Genomic DNA, 22,340 nt, shown 5'->3' on the forward strand with positions numbered 1-22,340 from the left:
CAAAGTATTATCCAAAAACTAATTGTTGGCAAAGATCTGAGTCAGACACCTTGGGAATTGCTGTGGGCACCTGAAACTTTGTAGCAGGAAACAAAGTAGTTCCTCCAAGAAAGTAGATACAAAATTACCATATGAGCCACTGAGCCCACATTTAGGTATAGACACCAAAGAAAGGACAGCTGGGGCTTAATAGCCATTTGGTTACCAATGTTCAAACCAATGTTCACAGTGGCAATTCATAAAAAGTTCGACACACATATATTTTGGGTTGAAGTGGGGGGGGCGTGTAAAGATACTTGCTCTGCAAGCATGAGGTTCTGAGTTCAAATTCCCAGCACCCATGTAAAAGGCTGGGCCTGGTAGTAGGTGTCTCTGAGCTCAACTTGGGGGATGGAGTTAGGTAGATCCTGAAAGCTTGCCTTCCAGCTTAGCCAAAACGAGTGAGCTTCTGGTTCTCTGAGAAATCCTGCCTCAAGGCAAGAAAGTGCAGAATGAAGCAGAACTACTTGCAAGGTCCTGCTCCAGACTCTGTATACACATGTACAGATGTGAATACTTACAGGCATGTAACACACATGGAGGGGGGAGGGGTGAACTGAATAGATAAATAAGGGGCTGGGAAGATTGCTCAGTGGATACAGAGTATTTGACTCACAACCAATTGACTTTCAAATGTTTTTGTGTTCTTTTCAGATAAAACCAATGTAGTTCAGGCTGCCCTCAAGTTCACAGCAAGTTTCCTTCACCGGTTTCACCTCTTGAGTCCTGGGGTTCCAGGTAAGCCACCACACTTGACATAATCATCTCTGAACAGTGGCATCTTGCTACATTGCCCAGGATGCCCTTTAGCTCCTGGGCTCCAGCAAGTCTCCTGCCTCAGCCTTCTGAGTAGCTGAAACCACGGCCATGCCTCACTGTGCTTCCTCCCTTGCTGTCACTTGGTGATGCCTTGTGAAGCACTTGGGTTCTAAGTTTTAGTCAATCTGGGTTACATGGTTTTGTTTGTTCATGTAACAGGTTTTGCGAGGAACTGTGTCTGTCAAGGATGTGGAGGTTCTCCTGTCTCCTGACCTCTGCATCATTTTAACACCTTGTTTAGGTGAGGATACACTTTTTTCTTAAAGCACTTTTTTTAAAAAAAAAAAGATTTATTTATTTTATTTATATGTTAGTACACTGTAGTTCTCTTCAGACACTTCAGAAGAGAGCATCCCATTACAGATGGTTGTGAGCCACCATGTGGTTGCTGGGATTTGAACTCAGGACCTCTGGAAGAGCAGTCCGTGCTCTTAACCACTGAGCCATCTCTCCAGCCCACCATTTTTGGACTCTTAATTCTACTTCACTGACCTGTGTATCTAGCTGTGCCCCAGAACCATGCCTTCTTGAATTCTGTCCCATTTACATTTTAAAATCAAATATGGAATCCTCAAACTGTCTTGCTTGTTTTTTGAGACAGAGTCACAGTTTGTAGTCCAGGTTGGCCTTGAACTTCTGTCTCTCTTTCCTGAGTATCTGGGAACATAGATCCTAAAATAAATCATCCTTTTTCAATATTGCTTTTGCTAAACTGGAGCTCTTGACATGTGTGTGGTGTGGGGACGCACTTACCAATGTGTGCACATCTGGAAACCAAAGGGCACCAGGTGTCTAACGTTGGATACTTTGGTACCAGCTGGTCTGGAAGTCACCATGTAGACCAGGCTGGCCTTACTCTCAGGAATCTGCCTGTATTGGGCGCACACCTCCACATTCCTTCTGATTCCACCTCAGGGAATTCCGAGTTTCACCTGGGCCTAGATGAGCCTCTGAGATCTTGCGGTCTCTGCCTCTCCAGCTCTGCGGTTGTGCCTTGGTGTGCACTGACACACCAGGCTTTCTATGTTAGTTCTAGAGATCTGACCTCAGAGCCTCAGGTTTGCATAGCAAGCACTTTATCCATTGAGCCAACTCACCAGCTTGTGGATGTGCTAACGCGGCCAGCTGTGAGAAAGGTCAGACGATGCTGATGTCCGTTCGTAATCAGGGAGACTAGGGAGTTGTTCAGCTTTTTTTTTTTTTTTCCCTTTGGTCTTTTTATTGTTTGGGGAGTATTATCATCTCCACAACATTGCCCCTGGCCATTGAAGAGGATGGTTTTCCCTTTACTTGTCTCTCTCTCCCTATCCCCCTCCAAAAAATGTGTGGGTCATTTTCAGAACCAAGTTTCCACTTATCAGCCTGTTCCTAGGTATATTATCCTTCTCAGGAAATAGCACTGTTTTCTTCTGGACTATTGGTCACTTCTGGTCTATTGGTATATAGAAACATGATGGACCGTTTGGTTGTTTTTTGTTTTTAATTTTTTTTTTTTTTTTTTTAGACAGGGGCTCACGGATGGAGACGTGGCTGCCCTGGAGCTCACGGAGATCTGCTTGAGTGTTGGGAATAAAGGTGTGGGCCACCGTGCCAGTTGGACTCTTTACAATTAATTAAAGATATTTCTTAGAACTTCTTTTATTTCCAGAGGTATTGTACTGGCTTCTTAGCCATATTTTGGTTAACTTTGTGAATTTCCCATCATGTACCCCAATCCCACTCATCTCCCTGTCCCTTCATATCTGCTTTCCACCCTTGAAACCTCCCTGCAAGATAAAATAAGATAGAATAAAAAATAATAAAAGTCTTGTTGTGAAAGCGGTAGTGTGTCACAGTGTGTCCTATGGTATACCCTTTCTGCGCATACATCTTTACTTGCAATGACTCAGTGCATTGAGTCATTGGTCTGGCTTGAGGCCTTCTGCTATGTCATCTATACTGGAGCCTCATAGGACTCCTCTCAGACACCCTGCTGTTGTCCTGTGTCACAGAGATCTTTGGGTTTGCAGGACTGGCCCTTATGATCATAGATGGGTAGATGTTGGGGGAGGCCAAGTCGAAGCCCTGAATCTGGGCCGGAGAGCCTGCTGAGTTTCTCAGGACTCGTGCAGTTCCCCTGTGCCTGCCCTCCCAGGGCACACTCTCCAGCACTGTCCCAGTTAGCTCACCCAGTGGGGCAGCCAGCAAGGCTCAGCTCTTCTGCCTCACCACCAGGGTCAGCTCTACTGTGCTGCCCAGGTGAGTGGTAGGGCCAGCTCTTCAAGTCTGGTGGCAGTGGGAGGAGAACCATCTCTGTACAGTGCCTTAGTGGGCAGTCCAGACAAGGAACATCTCCATGGCCTTGGATGATAACACGGGCCTGGAACATCTACATGGACCCCAGCTACCATAGGGCCACACACACACCCATGGCTCCCAGCAGCAGCCTGGGCCCAGATGTCCCTATGGCCTCAAGCCATTTTCCTGGGTCCACAATTAATTTTTGTGTATCGGTCTGGTATGTTGCACTGTCACATCTGAATCTCTGTGCTTAACCCAGGGGACAGGAGCTCCATTCTGACTCATACACAACCGGGCAAGACTGGAGGCAGGTGCCCCATGGAAGGGCATCTAATGCTGTGTGGGAGGGGGCAGCAGTGGGAAGAGACATGAGAAGACTTGGTCCACAGGGCCAAGATGGAGTATCAAGGAGACTCCAGGCTTTCCACTTAGGTCACACTGACTAGGGCTGGGAGGGGTGTGGTACCTGAATGTGACTTCGATGTTCTCTTAAAAGCAGTGCCAGGAGGTAGCTGAACAAGCCACAGGGAAGAGCTCAGACCAGATCTAGGCTGAAACAAAGTCTGGGTTACCAGGGAGCCTGAGGAGGGTGGGGAGCTGTGCCGAGTTGATGCAGAGCCCCAGGACCCAACACAAGGAGACCCGAGTGGCAAGGTGACTCAGATGGGAGTCTGACTTGCAGGTGGCCGAAGTCTAGAGACAGGAGAAGAATGTCTAACAGTGCCAAGCTCCTCTGGTTAGCGAGAGCATCCTATCAGTAGGGGCTGTTGTTATCGTTGTTCTGGTGAAATCGACAAAGATAAGCCTGCCGCGTGGCACCAGTTCCCAGTGGTCGCGCTTCCTGTCTTCCGTCTCCCAGCAGTTTGCAAGCCAGATGTAACCGCTCGTGCTTAGTCTTGGTCTGACAGATGTTAGCACAGAAGGTGATTTTCAGTCCTCACAGGCTCGAGCCCACAGATGCAGTCCCTTTGCGGCACAGGTCTACAAGGGCTCACAAGGCATGTGGTGCTTGTGCCTCCCACACCGTGTAAGGAGCAGATCCTTCGCTTCTATGCAAGTCAGCCGTGCCCTGAGGTTCCTAAGCAGGTCACTTCTACTTTCCCAAATGCTGAGAAAATTCCTCTTGGGGTAGGCAGGCCAGTAGCAGGGACCAGGGCTAAGTTCTCAAAGGCCAAGGGACCTGCAACGTCATGGGGGTTACCCTGGTGACATAGGGCACGGACCCACGCCCCCAGCCCCTTGCTTGGAAGTCAGAGGAGCACATAGCAGTTTATCTGTCTACCTGACAGATTCCGATGCCAAAGACAGCGGTACCCACGAGGGAAGCAGTGGAGGGCCGAGAAGGCTCAGCGGGGCGCATCTGAGCCAGACAGCTGTATGGACCATGGCACCTCAAGTGCAGCATGCTTCATCACCATGGAGACAACCAAGAGTATAAGGGCCCAGCCCTCCATTCTTCAGGCCAGTCAGCTCTTTGACTTCAGAACGCCGCCTTATCAGACCTTCTTGTGTACAATACAATCACACCTCCCAGCAAGGGTGGCTGCCCCGGAGCAGCCAAGGATGAGCCGCATGTGACAGGTCTGTGTTGACAGGGAAGAAGTGAGGCACCATGGACAAGTGCACTGGCCATTGGGATAGGTCTCCACAGTGGCTTTTGGATTTCCTCTTTGGGACAGCTGGACCTCCTTGTGGAGGTTCCTGTACCTGTAACACTCACTGTGAACTTATAAAGATTAGGAATGGTTTGATGAGTGCTTAGTGCCTGAAGTTAGAGAGGGCATCAGAGTCCCTGGAGTTTGCGTGATGGATGGATGTGAACCACATATGTGCTGGGGATTAAACCAGGTCATTTGTACAAGCAGTGAGTGCTCCTAACCACTGAGCCATCTTTCTAGCCCTCACTGTATACTCTTAACACAAAGGCGGGGGCTCAGTATGTACCAAACTTAGTAAATGGGGTTCTAGTGTTCAATATGTAGGGGCGGTGGGTAAGGCCTCAGAAGGTGAACCTGGGGTCAGATAGCAGGCTCCTGTTTTCCCAGTGCCAACCTGGGACTGTGGCGTCAGAGTTTACAGACAGCCCAGCATTTCTAGCTGGGATGCCCTAGGTGGCCCAGGGGAAGCAATGGGCACCAGCCAAGGGCCCCATTTAAGCTGTTTTCCTCCTTCCACCTCCACCCTTGGCCATTGGATGACAATCAGCCACAGACGTTGTTAGGTGGGCCTGTGGGTACATGGGTTCAAGTCCCAGCTACACTCCACCCCTGGGTTAAAAGTCCTGATCAGAGCTGCTATCCAAGCATCACCAAAGAGTCTCATCAACCCTGCCTGGCACTAGGAGGCACAGTCTCAGCCCCCAAAGACCTCCAGACCCACAACTGGAGCCTATGGGGCCCTTGGAACGCCTGGAAATTAGAGTGGCTAGATTTCCTAACTCCAGGGTCACTTCTCTGTCATTCTTTGCTGCCCCTGCCTCAGCACTCTCTCCCGGAGTCTTGTAGATTCTGTCCATCCCTCCTTTTCATCCTTTGCTCTAGACACCTTTACAAACCCAAAGTCACTGACAAGGTTTATAGTGGAGGCACTATGAAGCAAAATCTTAGCTAACAGACATGCACTCTAAGGCTTTGCAGAGCACGAAGCATGTTTAACATTACTACAACTGCGCAGTAGAACCCAGAGTCCCCACTCAAGGTGGGCTGGACTCCACTTGCTTCTTCCAGTAGACAGACACGGGCTTGGCTGCTGACAGGGTGGCATGGGAGCTGAGTGACATAGCTTTCTTCGGGTTCCGTGGTCTGCAAAGCCCAGGCTTTGGATGGGCGAGTCACACAACCAGCAGGCTCCCTGAGTGGCTACTCCCCCTGGAGCATCTCTGAGCAGGGAAGGAGTCTGTGGTGAGGCAGTGGGATGATGGTCAGCTCTGAAAGGCAGCACGATGGAAATGGGATACTTGGGGTGGGGCTTCAGCACCACACTCACACCGTGAAGTGTGCACTTTTTCCTGCATGTAGTGTTGTGTATTGTGCACATGCAGGCCCAGCCTCACACAGTGCCCTCCTCTAGCACTCTCAGCCTTGTACTGAGGCAGGGCCTCTCACAGGACCCAGGCACGCTGACCCGCTCGCTACACTGGCTGGCCAGCGTGCTTTGAGGATCCTTCTGCTCCCCACATATGAGGCATATGGGTAGGCACCACCACGTCTGGCTGTGTAGGTGCTGAGAATCCCCCCACACTCGCACAGCTGGTACTTTACCCACACAGCCACTTCTCCAGCAGATGTATTCAAAGGTGAACTTCTCCTGTACGAGAGTGCATTCCTAGCGAAGGGGTCAGAGATGAATGGCTTACAGTACTTTGTGCTGACCGGGATGTCTGATTCCCACAGGAATGATACCCTATGGGAGAACAGGAAGTCTGTTTCAGTGGGGGGCTCAGCCCGGGATCTCTGCTGTCACATCCCTGAGGTGGCAGCAGTACTGGGTCCTGACCTGGATCTTCTATGACTGCACTTCAGCTGTCTGCACTGGCACCACAGGCCTGGTAGTAAGGCTTTGGCAGGTGGGGCTATTGTCAGTGAGTGGGTGGCAGGTAGCCAGCTGATTTAATTAACACAGATAACAAGGAATTACAGCAGTTCTCAATCTGTGGGTCACAACCCCTTTGGGGGAATCAAATGACCCTTTCACAGAGACGCCTAAGACCATCTGTATATCAGATAGTCACAATTCATAACGGTATCAAAACTACAGTTATGAAGCAGTAACGGGAGTAATTCTATGGTTTGGGGTCAGCACAACATGAGGGACTGTGTGAAGGGTCATAGATTTGGAAGGGTGAGGAGCACTGGGTTTTGAGGAAGTAGATGGGGAGTGCCTGGGCTTCCCAAACCACAGACAGCAGTGTCCGCATGGAAATCTTTATTGGGCACATTTGCATTGCAGTGACATGCCTCCATCCCGTGGCCAGCCACACCCCATGCTTGTAAACATTTCAGTGATTAACATTAAAAATGACTAAGTGGCCCCCAGCCCCTGCACCCCAGCCTGAGTAAGGCATACAGGCCCAGACCTCCTGTGGGTGACCCCTCTGGGTCTAGTCTGACAACGATCTTGGTCATAAGAGAAGCTGTGTAAGGATTGAGAGTTCCTTTATGTGGACAGGCTTTCTAGCCCCTTCAGTGGAAACAGTGCCTGGATGCTAAGAAGGCTGGCCCTCCAGCTCCCCGTCTATTCTACCTCAACTCCTAGTGAGTGAACTTCCTGTCTCACGAGTGAATCGCCTCACTCCGCTCCCTATGGACACACCAGGAGCCTGTGCACCTTCCCCACTGGCCAGTACGAAGTCTCTCCATGGTCCTGACAGACCACAGCTGCCCCCAAGCTTCTGTCCCTCAGTGCAGTCTCTTGATACTGTGGGGAAGCAGGCAGGTGGTCCCTGGCCAGGCACAGCATCACCTAAATGTACGATGCTTTTTAAGCATGAAACAGACACATCTCTACAGGACAGACGAGGCCCTGGAGTAACTGGGAGACTCCTTGGCCTGTGAGCACACTCTAGGTAGCACAGGTATAAGACTCCTGGGAATTTTTTTTCCCCAGAATCTTGCCAGGGCAGCCTCAGGAAAGGAGTAAAAGGCAGATCTTTGAGGACATTGGCCTGCTCTAAATAGCTGGGAGAGCAAATAAAGTCCTGATGGAACCCTAAAAAGGAAAGGCAGCAGCAGTGGGCAGGGCAGGCCCCTAAGGAGCACAGGGTGATGTGCTGAGGCCCGGGGACAGGTCAGCATGTGAACTCAGGTGGGTGATGGAGTGTGGGAGCAAGGCTAGGGGGTGGGCTAGGATCTTCCTTTGAGGATCAGCAGCTTGGCAGAACGAGGTTGTCCTCCTAGATGTGTGGAACTGGGCCAGCAACCTCATCAGACTAATGCTTCCTCCAGGAACTCGGTTTGGGATGTGGGAGGTGGCCAGAGGCCACTGAAAATGTACCCAGGGATCGTTGATGGGCTTCCCCTTCTGCAAAAAGACTGGCTTTAGACTCTACATCAAGAACCAGACAGGCATTGTGGTGTGCGGGGATCACTAGGTGGTGCAAAGCAGCGACAGGGCATCAGTTTGCATAGTTTGCAGTCTCTTGAGAAAATGCTCCCTGGTTTAGAAAATACATTCTGCACACAGCTGCAGGCAGACAATGCTGCAGTGCACCAGGCCTACGGCTGAGTGTGCCAGAGAGGGAGAGGGGGTGGGGGGGATGAGGGGAAGGGAGAGGAGTGAGAGGAGGACTGAAGGACCAAGAGGAGCAGAAACCCTGTGAGCACTTGAGGAGCTGGCGGCCCTGGCTGGCTATGCAGGCTGGGGGCTGGAGAGTGGGGGCACTTAGGTATTTTACTCTGAAGTGGTTTCTGAAGGAAAACTAAAGACTCAGGCCTGATGTGAGGCAGGATCTTTGACCCTGGAGTGAGCTGTTCCTCTAGAGAGAATGAACCCCAGCCAGGCTAAACATTAGACTATATTCCGCTATTCAAATACAAGAGGCTGAATCTTGTTAAGAGCCAGGAACACTTGTTCCTGTTGTCCAAGAAATAATTATCTAACAAAATCCACACTTTATTAAATGTCACAGCCCACAGCTTCCAGTCCACAGCACTCTCAAAACAAGTATGGATACCTCACGCAGGCAGAAGATGGGGGGTGGGGGTGGGGACACAACACAGAGCTATTAATACCACAGTGGCAGTGCAATGTACACCCCATTTCTGCTCAGCCCCTCCAACACAAGGGCTTCACCACTCAAACACGGTTGTGGAGCCGGGTAGGCTAAGACTCAAGGCTGCAGAGGCAGCTCATGAACTGGGGCGGCTGGACGCCAATCAGACTCCTCTACCCAAGGACACTGCTGAATGCGGGCTCCCAGCTCTCAAGCGATGCGGATGAGATAAGACACCTTACAGTGCATGCTGAGGGCTGGGAGTTTTCCTTTCCACAGCCTGGGCACCAGGCCAGTCTTCCCAGCCCCATGTTAGGCTTCTGATTCCCCCTCCCCACCGCAACCCTCAACATGCCTGGCTTCCCACCTACAGCAGTCACAGGGCAGGACTTGGGAGGGCCGCTGCTGTAGCTCACCTCCCTGCCTGTGCACCCATGCTCTGGAAGGAGCGGGCTGTCTCCCATAGCCACTCAGCTGTGAACCCAGAGAGCTCTGTGGCTGGGTTGTACACAGCTCCCTCTGCTCTCTGTCAGAGTGGCCTTATTAAAACCCAGCAAGTGAAAGGAGGCTCCTTCCATAAAGATCGCGCCCTCTGAGGGACAGCTGTGGCTTAGAGTCACCACAGGGACACACTTCTGCAGTGCTGGAGGAGTGCTTATGTGCAGAAGACAAAGCATTAACACCTTGTCTCCTCGACACTCCCTTCCCACCACATACTTAAACAAGTATAAACAAAGCAAACAAAACAGGAGAAAAAGGTCCTTTAAGTGGATCCTTCAGGCCTGTCTACCTTTCTCAAGATGGAACACCTGTGGTAGTGACGGACCTGCTAGGACAGCAGACAGCAGCTTCTCACTGGTGGCACAGGACAGGGACGTGGGGTGTGGTGTGGAGACGAGACCTTTGTCTTCTGCACTGGGAGGTGGAGTAACTCACCCCCCCTCCCGGAAGTGCCTGTTCCTTGAAGGTGCAACTCGCCTGCCAGTCCTGGGCAGGCAGCAGCTCTGAGGTGCTGAGCTGGTCTCCTGTGGCCCCTCACAGGCCTTCCGCGGGTGCCGCTGGTGTCCCTGTCCAAGCTCTGAGCAGACCCGGATGTCTCAGGTCTCTGAGCATGAGTGGCTCAAACACTTCCTTCACGCATGCTTGGACTATGTAGCTGAGGCTCAGAGGTCCTGCCTGGCCTATGCGAGCTGTGGAAGATGCTTACCTAAGTGTTTGTTTAGAGACTACCCTTTCTGTCCTCGGCTGCTCCTTCAGGAAAACTGTTTTCTCGGATCAGAAGACACAGGTGGAAGGAGAGGAAGCCAGGCGGCTGCTCTGGGCAGGCAGCCAGGGGATGGAGTCCTGAGAGCCAACTGGAGAACACTTCTGGAGAGCCAAGGCTCTTCTCCCCTGCAGCCAGCCATGTAACAGGCCCCCTCCCTCCCTCCCTCTGGCCTCTAGCACCACTGTTGTAGGTCACATCAGGGGCAGGGACATTTAGAGTGGTGCCTGGGGGCCAGTGACCCTGGACAGGTGTCTTCTGCCACCTAGGGGTTTATTGGCTATTTAAAAGAATTTCAATCATTTCTGTTGTTCTTGTTCCCAAAGGCTGACAATCTCTTTCTCTTCTCTGTGCCCTTGGTAGATACCTGACTAGTCCCAAAGTAACTTCTTTCCCCCCCACCCTGGCACTAGGAATTGAACCCAAAGCCTCGTAAATGCTAGGCCAAGCAGTGAGTCACATCCTCCCAGCCTCCACAGAACTGTGACCAGCGGGTGGCAGACCCACGCCACACCCACAGCCTTTCTGAGTAGCAGCCACTGGGGGCTCCCCTGCACAGACCCAGGCTCCCAATTAGCAAGGTAAATCAGACAGACAGTCTTTACTCCTCCTCTAAGCCTCCGCCCTCACTGAGGGCAGTCCTCACTGCCTGCAGCCCACCTCAATCCAGATCCCTAAGAGTACAAAAGTGTGTGTCCATAGCACTCGGCTCAGCCATGGTGCTGAGCGCCGGGGTGTCGCTGTTGGGAGATGCCATCGTCTGTCAGAACAGGCGTGCTCACTGATAGGGCTATGGATAAGCTAGGTTCATTGACGGCCTGCGGTCCTCAGCTGAGCTGTCACGCGGTGCCTTCCCAGCTGCCCTGGGGCTCCACAGCACCATTGCTCACTTTCTTCACCTTCTTCATGTTCTCCATTACTCCTGACGTCGTCACTCTGAACAAGACAAGAAGCCAAGTGTCAGGTGACCCAGAACCCATAGTAGGGGACTCTAGACCAAGGTGGGAACCTGGCCTCCCCCGCCCCTGCTCTGTGCTACTGGCCAGGTGTCTTGATCGTTCTGAGTGTAAGTATGGTGGTGAATTCTTACCTTCCAGAGCCACCCCACAAGCCTGATCAAGTTGTCATCACTGCTAACATTAATTTCTCTCTCTCACTACAGTGGCCACACTCATGTCAACATCATGGGGACAGGACACTCAGAAAAGAACGCTAACTAGAGGGGCAGACACAGTCATTCTCGAGGCACAGGACAGAACCACACACTTGGACAGGCTGCCTACCATGGACAGTTAACACTACTTCCTCATGGTCTGCTGTTCCCAGCCATTCCGAGAAGCCCGTGGGTGGCTTCTCCTCTATACTGCTCTGCCTGGCCCAGCTCTCTCCACAGCCACCCCATGCCCCTCTCTCTTCTGCCCCTCCCTAGCTGCCAGCTCAATGTCATCCTTCACTTAGGCTTCCAAGCTCTGGGCCCACCGCACTGCTGGGCTGGGCTCCCTCTGAGCAGGACAGAGTCTAGACTTCAGAAGCAGTCTAGGGTGATCCTGCAGCCCTGACAATGTGCAGAAAGGCAAGGCAAGAGAGCAGCCCACAGACCAGGGCAGTGACACCAAGATGGGCAACTGACACATAAGGCTGGGTCCATGAGATGCTTGCCCACCCTCTGAGGACAGGGAGGGGCCTAGCCAGCTTCCCAGTGCTGCTGCTGGGCCTGGGTGGACGGATCACATGGAGTGCAGCGCCGTCAGGCTGCAGACCGTTTCCACACAAACACAACATCTGCCCAATAGCCTAAACCAGTCACCAGCCTGTTCTTACAGCCCCTGCGTAGGAAGGAGCTCTAGAAAGCGCAGATTAAGTGATGGCCACTGGGACAGAAAGGGGGTCATGGCTCCTAAGCAGGTTTGAGCAGCACGGTCCACAGAGCCAGCCAGTAGTGTACAGAGGACAGAAAGGTGCTGGGGACCCACACTGTCTCTTCATTATCTGTCCCCCTTCCCTGAGAGACCCCCTCATGGCCCCAAACCCAGTCTAGAATGAATGTAGTTCTTCACTCAGTTTGGCTGAAGCTGCCCACAATGCCACATCTGTTTCTTTGCCTAATACATACTTGGAGGGTTGCACTGTGAGAGGCCTGGGTAAGAGGATGCTGGGCATCCGATTCTCCTGTCTCCTCTGTGGAAGGGGAGCATGGGGAGACTTGGAGCCCTCTCCGCCCTCCCCACCACCCAGGTCAGAAACCATCAGATCGTAAACATGTGCAGCATGGCAGACACTACCAAGTCGGTGAAAGTCTCCCAAATACTTTTTAACTTACTGTTTTTGTTTTACAATTAAGTTTGCAACCAAAATTGGTAGGCTCAAGGAGAGATGTGAAAGAAACAGGAAGGGAGAGCAAACCCCTGTTACTTCCTTCCCAGGTGAACAGAAAGCCATACGACTTATGGGGTGACAGCCACACAGGCACCACAGGCAAGCGGGGGTGGGGGGCAGCACAAGGATGGAAGCCGGTCCTTGATGTTGGTTCCCAAGCAGAGGAGCACAGACACAGGGCTTGGGCACACAAGTAGGAGTCAGGTGGAGGCTAGTGCACCCTTGGGGCTTGTCAGGAAGGCTGTGGACTTGCTCTGAGGGTGTGAAAGAGGGTACAGGGCACAGGACAGAGTTCTTGCACATGCTGGAGTGTCTTCTGTGGTAGGATCAGACCTGCCTGCTTTTATAGAAGACAAACATCCAATGCGGCTGATGTTTTACAGAGCTGAAGACCTTCTGAGGCCAGGTTCTGCTTGCCTCTGGGACAAGTTATTTCTGGAGGACTTAAGAGGTGCCATCAAGAAGGTGCTGCACCACTCACTTGTCTGAGAGCCACACTGAGCCCACAGCTCACTACAGAAGGAGAGTGCTGCTGGTGGAGGCGGTAGGCAGCAGGCCCATGGGGGTCTGTTCTGTCTTCTCACTCTCCAGAGCTTTCTCAATAGTTCCTTCTTTCTTGCCTGCCTCTCTCCTTCTCTCCTTCCTTAGTGGTAGAGAAGGAACCAGAGCTTTGTATACACTAGATAAGGTCTTTGTGGTGGGCTCAGCCCCACCCTATGTCCCAGTGATCCCAGTTCAGTGTCCTTACTGAGTTACATCAGCTCCTGAGCTCCTGCTTCCTTTCACCTCAGAGCCCAGACTGCACTGGGGCTGCCTGCCAGGGCCCTAGATAAATAACCCTGCATACTGCTAAGCACACAGCCCCTCTGCCACCAGAGCACTCCTGTCACTGCCATGCTATGGCTCCACGAAGCCCCAGGAAACACCCAGCATACACCTTGTCACAGGAGGGTAAACTGAGACCACCAAGGGGTTATCTCCATCTCCAACATTTCCCCGGCCTCTGCCTTGCCGAAGTGCAGAATCTGCTCTTCAGTTACAAGGCTGGAGTCTGTGCACCTCCTGTTCCTTCCTCAGGAACAAACGTGCTCAGACCCATGCCATAAAGTTCACCACTCTCAGACTGACACCAAAGGAAAACTTCAAACAGCACCATGAAGGTCAGGCATGGTGGCTCACTTTTCATCTCAGCACTCGGGAGAGAGACAGGTGTATCTCTGAGAGTTCAGGGCTAGCCTGATCTATATAAAGAGTTCCAGGCTAGCCAGGGCTACATAGTGAGACCCTGTCTCAAAACATAAATCACTGCCGTGAGACACACACAATGGAACACGGGGAGCACAGCTCCCACAGGAGCTCTTCCCCGTTCAGCTCAGTGGAGGACACAGTGACCCAGTCACTCAGCCCACAGAGGGCGTGTTGCAGGGAAGGGTAGGAAAACCAGCAGCTGACCTCTGTACCTCTTCCTACAGCCCCGTGCAATGACTGTCCCTCCTCCTTCCCGTGTGGAAACGGTATTGCTGCATGGGGAGTGAGACTGGCTCAGGGCCCATCCCTGGACCTGCCTTGCACTCACTGCCCTAGTGGGACAGCCAGTACCAAGAGCTGCTCTACGGGGCCTGATGTGCCTCACAGCCCAGCCTGGGCTCTACCTCAGCCTCTGAGTTGTGGAGAGGAGAAAGGCAAAAGTGCAGGGCAGTGGGTTATGATCCATCTGGACAACAACTGCTTCCTGAACCTAACCCTAACCCTGCCTGTCACTCAGATGCTGGTTGGAGGTGCTGTCTGCTGTCAATCTTTGGTGACACAGAAGATTCCAATTTCAAATACCAGTAGCAATGATAGCAGCCGGATAGCCCATTTTAAACTGGCCCAGAACACTTCCAGCTCCTGCCACTGGGTCACTGGGAGCTGCTCCAATGACACGTAATGAGATGATAAGTTCTGATTTTTCCTGACAAGACTGAGCAATGGCTGGCAGACACTGCACTTCAAACTAAGCTAAGCACACCAGGGGCTCCAGTGTCCCTATCCTTCTACTAAATATAGAGGCACCACCTCCAAGCGCAGGATGCTGAGAGCAGGGGCCCACTGCATACCAAGCCTTTCAGCTCGGCAGAAGGGAGGAAGGGAAGGGAAGGGCAGCTTACACAGACTCCATCTCCAGGTCATCGTCTTCCTGAGAGAGCTGCAGGTAGGGGTTATCTGAAGCTGGGCGGAATTTATACCCCGTCAGGACAAAGAACACCAGTGTGGCTGTTTCATCCAGCAACTGCAAATTTAAAATCCACCCACAAATAAAAGGATTAGCAATGCCTCTCTTCAGAAAGCAACGGCAGTAAACAAGCTCTTGCCTCTCCTGGTCTCCACGCGGTTTTCCACCAGGCTGCAGGCATCTGCTCCTGAGCACTTCCTCAGGTCTGCGGGGATCTACGCCAAGAGCAAGGCCAGAGGAGACACCGAGCTTCTCCAGGGGAACCCACTTTTTTTAAAAAAAATGATGAGAACATCTTGCTGTGAAACCTAGGCTGGCCTTGAACTCACCACCTCTGTGTCAGCTTCCCAAATGCTGGACAGTAGTGTGTGCCATTACACTTACTCACTTTGTACCTTCTCCATTCTACTGTTGTGTGTGTGTGTGTGTGTGTGTGTGTGTGTTGTGTACACTGTGGAGGTGAGTGTGGAGGTCAGAGGACAACTAACTTACGGGAGTGCAATTCTCCTTCCAGCATGTGGGTCCTGAGGGTCCACCTCAGGTCGCCAGTGCTGTGTCAGGCGCCTCTACCAGCTGAGCCATCTCTCAGCCAAGAACAAGAGTCACGGGGTAGGTAGGGACTCCAGTAAATGAATCCTGCCTATAAAACAAAGACTTTTACTTTATTCTTTATTTATGTGTAAGTGTGTTCGTCTGTGTTTGAACACCTGGATGCCAGTGACTGCACAGGCCAGAATAGGGCGTTGGCTCCCCTGGAGCTGGACTCACGTGGCATTGTGAGTCACCCACCCCACACTGCTGCGGGAAACTAAACCCTAGTCCTCTGGTAGAACAGCAAGTGTCCTTTGAGTCATCTTTCTAGCCACAAGAACAAAGGTCAGAATATATATGCAGCCTTGGTGACCAGCTCTAGTATCTTAGTATTTTATATATATAAAATAAATATAAAAATAAATTTTGGGTCCAAAACCCCAAAAATAAAAACAAAAACAAATCCTTGAAGCAAGGACTAGATTGAAAACCATCAAGCTCTTTGGCTGAAGGCAAAGGTGGATAAATTCTAATTACACAGGACAAATCTCACTCTCTCTGCTTGAGGCTTTTCTCTTCAAAGACTTAGAATTAATCAATAACGCAATTACATCCAGATTTATCATGTAGCCCAGCAGCTCTGGGCACACAGATCATCGTATCTGGAGAGCAGAGGAGACGGAGGTCGTAGCAGTCATTCCCAGGCAGGTCAGACACCATCTTAAGCTATGTCCCAAGGCATGACCCTCAGACATAAACCCTCCAAACTGTCCCCCGAGAGCGGCAGACCTGGTAGAGCCACTTCCACTGGAAGGGAACAGCGAACTTGAGAAGAAAGGCGATGATCCTGGTGAAGTAGATGTAGCACACGATCTGCAGAACAGAGGAGAGCAGAGATTGGAGCGCCACGTTCTGCCACTGATTAACTGCAAAGAGGTGCAATAGATGTGGTCCACAGCCCTGGTTACCAAGTCAACAGGGAAAGCAGGTGCTCTGTTATGCAAGTCTCCCTCGCTGTGGCTAAGACCGACCACGCCCACCCTGGGAAGCTGGCTCCTTTAGTATGGCTGTTCTGTTTCTCACCACCCATACTCAGGCCCTCTGTTTCAGTCTCCCAGGGCAACCTTTTCACCCCCATGCTTGGGGGCAGCTCCTAGCAGTTACAGCAAAATGTCGCACGGGGAACACACAGATACAGGGAGGAGTCCCACACTCCAGGACATACCAAGCCCCACACTCTAACCTTCCTCTGGCCACCCTGTGACACGGCCTCAACCAGACCACAGAACACTAGACCACTGGGGTCTCCTCTGTATTGTCATAGACATCAGGAAATGCTGTGACACCTGCTGTGATGATGCTACAAAGCCCGCGCGTCCACAGAACAGAACATTTGTTTGCTTGGACAGAGCTGTCCAGCTTCCTTGTAGGCAGCACTGGGAGATTACACTCTGTGCTCGTACCACAGGGCTTTGTGTCTATCATGGACGTGCTGGATGCAATGGTGCACACCTTTAATCCCAGACTTGGGAGGCTGGGGCAATGGAGGTTAACTGGGGCAACTCAATGAGATCCTCTCTCGAAGAAAAAAACAAAAACAAAACCCCCAAAACAAAATCAGCCTCAATTTTCTGTTTTTAAGGAATATATCCCTAAAAAAAAAGAACTAGATTCCTGCCTGGCAACTGGAGGAAGTGGTACAGACTCAGCAGCTCCGTGTGGGGGCCTGAGAAGAGCACAAGGGTGCACCCACTTTCCTAAGTGCTGGCAAGCTGGGAACGGCTGGTTCGGGGCTAGGCCTAGAGGTGCCCTTGGGGATCCAAGGGTCTGAGATATCCCATGGCTCTGCATGTGAAGTGCATCCGCTACTTTTCTGAGCAGTTAAAGCCACTTCTAACAGGCTCAAAGCAACCCAGATTTTTCACTTTCAGAGAAGAGATGTGAGGTTGGGGGCGGCTGACAGTCCAGGTACAGTGGCTGCAGATGTCACCAGGTCCGCTGGCTGATCCTAGTTACAGTTTTGGGCCTTCGTTTGTTTGGATGTCACTCACCAGGACGTAGTAATGTCTGAAAAGCTTCAGCTTTGCTAGGTTAATGGCAGCTGCAAAGAAGAGAGTGAAAACACATTACCTTCTTTTCTCCAGCCATTCACTGTCCCTCTGTCCTGCCCTCTAACTTCCATCCATCCTTTTGGAGACATAGTCATGCCAGAACTTCGTCCATTTTTAACATCTTGTCCCATCTGTTGTTGCCCTCTCAGTGCAGTGCAGAGGTGGTAATTCACCTCCCTCCCCCAGGCCACAAGCAGAAGATGGGCAGCTATGAGCAGAAACCGGTGCTGTGGTTGGGGTCCAGCTCTACACTGCAGCTGAGAGGGGTGGCCTTCACATTCGGTTTCCCTTATGGTGGGCTTCACCGTAGTCCTCTGAAATCAGACTCCCTCAGTAAGCCCTACCTTGAAGAACACTCAAGGTCAGCTGAACCCAGACATGCAGCTTCCTGACACTGCCTGTGGCTATGAAATATTGATGCCGGTAGAGGGCAGCCTGGCTCCCTCCCCGTCCGCAACCCTTTCATCCATCATAGACTTCCTGCAGGAGGCAGATTAATTTTTCTTAATAGCATTCAATTACTGATTCAGTTTAAGAATGGGACTGTGGGTGGCAGACATTCAAATTTCCTCTTCCTCTCTCCTCTAGCTCGTGATTAGTGGGGGTGGGGGGGCAATCAAGCTTAGGATGCCCACAGAAATTCCGGAGATCCTAATGATTACTAAGTCCAGAGACGCATTGTCTTTGTCTTTGTGTGTGTGTGTGTGTGTGTGTGTGTGTGTGTGTGTGTGTGCGCTCATGTATGTGTATGTGTATACATGCACATACACATGTTCATACAAGTGCATATACCCAGCAAGCACAGGGTAGAACTGGCAGATTGCCCAACGCTCTCATCTACATCTCTGAGAATCGTGTTGTTTGTTTGTTGCTGTTTTGTTTAACACTAAACTCTCTGGGTCTGACTTGCACCAGGCACTGGGTACAAACAGTGCTCTAGGCAGATGCAGCCTCCTCCCTGCTGTCAGGGACACCCCACTTAGAGGCTGGGAGGGGTGTTCCTGAGGACAGATGCTATGTTTGAGACATACTAGGTGAATCAGAGTGTCCTAGGCCTTGGGTTTCACCCACATACACCGCTCTCCATCTCCTGCTTCCATGACAGGGCTGGCTCTCTCCACACTCTGCAGCAGAGTAGGCCAAAGCTGGAGGGTCCTACAGCCTGTCATCAGGGCAGCCACTGACTCTCTCCCTCCCTGTGGGACAGCCTTACGGACAGGCAAGAGAGGGGCTCAGCATGCTGGACCTTGAGGAGGCTGGCAACAGGGATAGACAGAGAGTAAAGCAAGGTGAAGACAAGACTGTGAACTTGTCCTTACTGATTCTGAGTGCCCCAGGGAGTTTAAACAAAGAAAACCAATCGTAGGAGCCCATGGGACTCTTAGGCTGGTACTTAGGTCAGGGCAGCAAGCTGCATGTCCATCCAGATACTGTTGCTGGTGGAAAAGAGCAGAGACTAATAAGTAGTCCTACAGCAAACTATGAAGGAAAGGCAGAAGGGACCATGAGGAGAGGCTGAGGTCCTGCAGGTCTTAGTGGGCTAATTATGGGGAGTAAGAGCAGAAAGTAACACATGAGCATCCCCACCCTCCCACCCCACCCCACCCCCGCCCAGCACCACAAGCCATGATGTCATACTCCAAGCTACAGACACTTTCTGAAGGGAGACAGGCTACACCAGAAGGGTCCACTACAGAACAGCATCGTGCTACCTAGCACTCCTAGGGATGACAAATGGGTCTTGGAGAATGTGAAGAGCTCTGGGCTATTTCCTAGATCATGATGACATCATTGCTAATTCCATGACATTACTTAGCACTGTGGCTGGCAGGGATGAAGCCTCTCGGGCCCCTGGCTGGGTTTCCTGCTCTGGTGAGGCTGTATCTCAGAGCTACAGTCCTATTAATTAGTTCTTTCTAGCCATCCTTGACACACTCTGCCCTGCTAAGTGTAAGTGGAGTTGAAGAGGAAAGGAGAATATTCAACAGTTCCAGGCCCAGTGCAGCTGTATGGCCAGGGTTCAAACCTCAATTCTGCTGCCTGTTACTCATGTGATAGCATGCAAATCACCTACCCTCCTGGTCTGAATGTCAGTGTTCATCTTTAAGGCAGGAACAATAATAGCTAGCCTGAGGGTTACTGGGATAGCCAACAGGACAATACAGGGAACAAATGGCTCACACCCAGCACCTGGATGCACTTACACTATTTATCAGAAGGAGCTAGCCTGCATCCAAGGTGGCCACTATGACTGGTAGAAAATCAGACTCGAGTAACACTGGAGCAGATGTGAACCTGGGACTACCCGCACGCCCAGGCTCTCCTGGAAGCAGTGCTGCCTCGCACGGAACTGACAGCAGAGAAGGTGCAGTCACAAAGGGAAGCCTCCCGGCATCACGAGAAAAGCAGCCGGCAGAGGGTTGTAGCCTGGAGTCCCAGGCTTCCCTTTCTTCTCTTCCAAAGCTAGGCTCTCATGGGAGTGCAAGCTTGCGGAGGCTAAGCTGGCTATTCCTGACTATGCCACGCTGGCACAGCAAATATGGTCAAAGAATGAGGAGGCAAGAAGGAAAACACTATGGTTGGGAGTCAGGAGCCCCCAGTCACACCACTGTAACTCCACATGCCTGCCCCAGCCCATGCATCCTTCTCCTGGCCCTGTGTTCCTCATCTGGCGGGAAGCCTCATTAGGCCAGAGGATCCTGTTCAGTGAGCACCAGACTGGCCCAGAGCTTCATTAGTTCTAGTATTTTGCTCAGTTTTAAGACAGGGTTTCTCTGTGTAGCCCTGGCTGTCCTGGTCTGTAGATCGGGCTGGCCTCTGAACTCAGAGACCTGCCTGCCTCTGCCTGTGTTGGGATTAATGGTGTGTGCTACTACAACCGGGCAGAAACTGAAGGGCTCTTCTGGACTCTAGCCTGGGCCTAACTGGGAAGGATCAAGCAACATGGCTACAGCTCCAGAAGTGATCTCCCCAGGGAGGGCACAGGCACTTTTCTTCCCACTCAAGGAGATGGGCTACAGCTGAGCCTGCAGCTTGGCAAGGCTCCCTTCTTCCTGCCAATGCACAGGGGAGGTGCTGCTGCCCTTCCCAGACTGCCACCTCCTACCCAGCCATGTGACCATGAAGACCAAAGAGCAGGTGACAGCCACTTGGGAAGGGGAGCGGGAACCACTTCTCACCAGGCAGCTGCTGGTGAGCTGCCCATAACCCTAGAAATAACCCCACAGCACGCCACAGCAGGCAATCCTGATGAAACTTGGCTGGGGACTGACAGGAAGGCCCAGGAGGTGGGTCTCGGGGACCCAGAGATGGAAAAGAGGATAGACTCAAGAAGGGTACCTGCTCAGTGTCACGACTACCCAAGCACATGCACATCATTAAAAAATAAGCCACATGAAAGGAGGGGGAAGTCCTAAGGGTGCCAGAAGGAGTGGGGGGAGAATGTAACCAAAATATACTATAGACACATATGAAGTCGTCAACCGATCACCAGCTATTGCTAAAAGGGGGTGGGAAGGTGGAGTGTATGCTGCTCTCGCAGAGGACTCGAGCTTGGCTGCCGGTACCCACATCGGTTGGCTCCAAGTCCAGGGACCTGAGCCCATCTTCTGGTCCTCAGGCTCTGCATGCATGTGCACACCACACACCCCACCCCCAAGTTATAAAAGTTAAATAGAAATAACTTTTTCTTCAAATCTTAAAACAAAACACCCAAGAGGGCCAGAGACAGACAGATCACACCTGCCCCCAGCTCACTTCCTCTGACAGTTTTGAAACTATCCGAAAACAGTAAGAATCACCTTGATTGTCACCGTCTATGGAGTGATACAGGCACTGCCATTTTTTCTGCATCATCTCACAGGCTCCTTTGAGTAGAAAGCTATACCGTCAGTGATGTGTCTGGGACGAGCCATCTGGCACAGTGAAGGCTAGCCATACACAGCCCTGAAGTGGAGGAGCCAGGCCTCAAACTCAAGGCCACTTCCCTCAGCACCAAGCTCTCTCCAGCTACACTCCACAGTAAGAGGAAGACAGCTCCAGCTTCTGACCCGCTGCTATCACAGCTCCTGCTGGTGACTGCCAGCGCCATTCTCAGCATCAGTTAGTGACTTGTGGGGCCCAGGATGGCTTCTGAAAGCTTTTGCCTCTGTAAAGAAAGCCTCAGGCTTAAAAACTTCCTGCTCCTCACTGCAGTGCGGATCTGAGGGAGGAGTTTCTGCTGCAGTGGCAGCTCAAGCTCACCCCTCCGCAGAGGAACTCCCTGTGCACGCAGCCTCCCCATCACCCATCCCTGTGAGCAGAGAGGCCACAGGCCAGAGATCTGAGACAACACTGGCCTCCAAGTGTTAATGGGGGCTCTGTAGCCTTCAGAGCACAGGACTCTTTCCTCTTCAAGCCTGGAGCCGTGTAAAAAGTAATCCCAATCACTCCTGCATGCATTTAAAGCAACAGCCCAAGAGACGCCACAGGTAAATGAGCTGAACCACTACTAGTGTACGCATCTTGTTCTGCCCTGACCATACCGTCACAGAAATGAAAGTGGGCGTCACAATCACAGAAATGAAAGTGGGCCAGCGGGACAGGTAGCTCAGGCCTATAGAGGCCCTAGTTTCTTAGGAGGCTGAGGGGAAAATCTGGAGTCTAGAAGTTCAGGTTGAGCAACCTGCCTCAAAAAATAAATAAACGAAAATTCAAAAGCCCAAAGACCAGCGGGCAGGGGAAACACCATGATTCGTTCCTCTTCCTTCTTCCCTCCGACTCCCATCCTCAGCACGGCTCAAGGAGGGGCACAGAGGGCTGGTCCAGACTGGCTGTGAGCTCTGCTCTCTCGAGCACACAGTGTGCAGCTCAAGTCCATGAGCACATCAGATGGACACTACAGTAGAGACTGCAGCCAAGCTTGAGCACATGTGATGACGGATATGCCCAGGTCTCCACCACAGACACAACCAGCAGTGAGCATGGACAAAGGTCACATTGCTGCTAGCTTGATAA

At 51.8% G+C, this 22,340-nt stretch overlaps 1 protein-coding gene across 1 annotated transcript in view; it reads right to left on the reverse strand.

The window, feature by feature from the left end:
- Positions 1-8,724: 8,724 nt before the first annotated feature.
- Positions 8,725-22,340, reverse strand: part of Gpr107 (G protein-coupled receptor 107) — a 60,850-nt gene continuing 47,234 nt past the window's right edge. The window contains exons 15-18 of the mRNA XM_032902815.1: positions 17,286-17,335; positions 16,024-16,107; positions 14,639-14,760; positions 8,725-11,048 (exon numbers count right to left, since the gene is read on the reverse strand). Of these exons, the coding sequence (XP_032758706.1) occupies positions 10,952-11,048; positions 14,639-14,760; positions 16,024-16,107; positions 17,286-17,335 (353 nt within the window). The 3' untranslated portion in view covers positions 8,725-10,951. The remainder of the gene's footprint in view (positions 11,049-14,638; positions 14,761-16,023; positions 16,108-17,285; positions 17,336-22,340) is intronic.

This window comes from Rattus rattus, chromosome 5, assembly GCF_011064425.1.
Source record: "Rattus rattus isolate New Zealand chromosome 5, Rrattus_CSIRO_v1, whole genome shotgun sequence".
In the NCBI taxonomy this organism is placed as follows: Eukaryota; Metazoa; Chordata; class Mammalia; order Rodentia; family Muridae; genus Rattus; species Rattus rattus.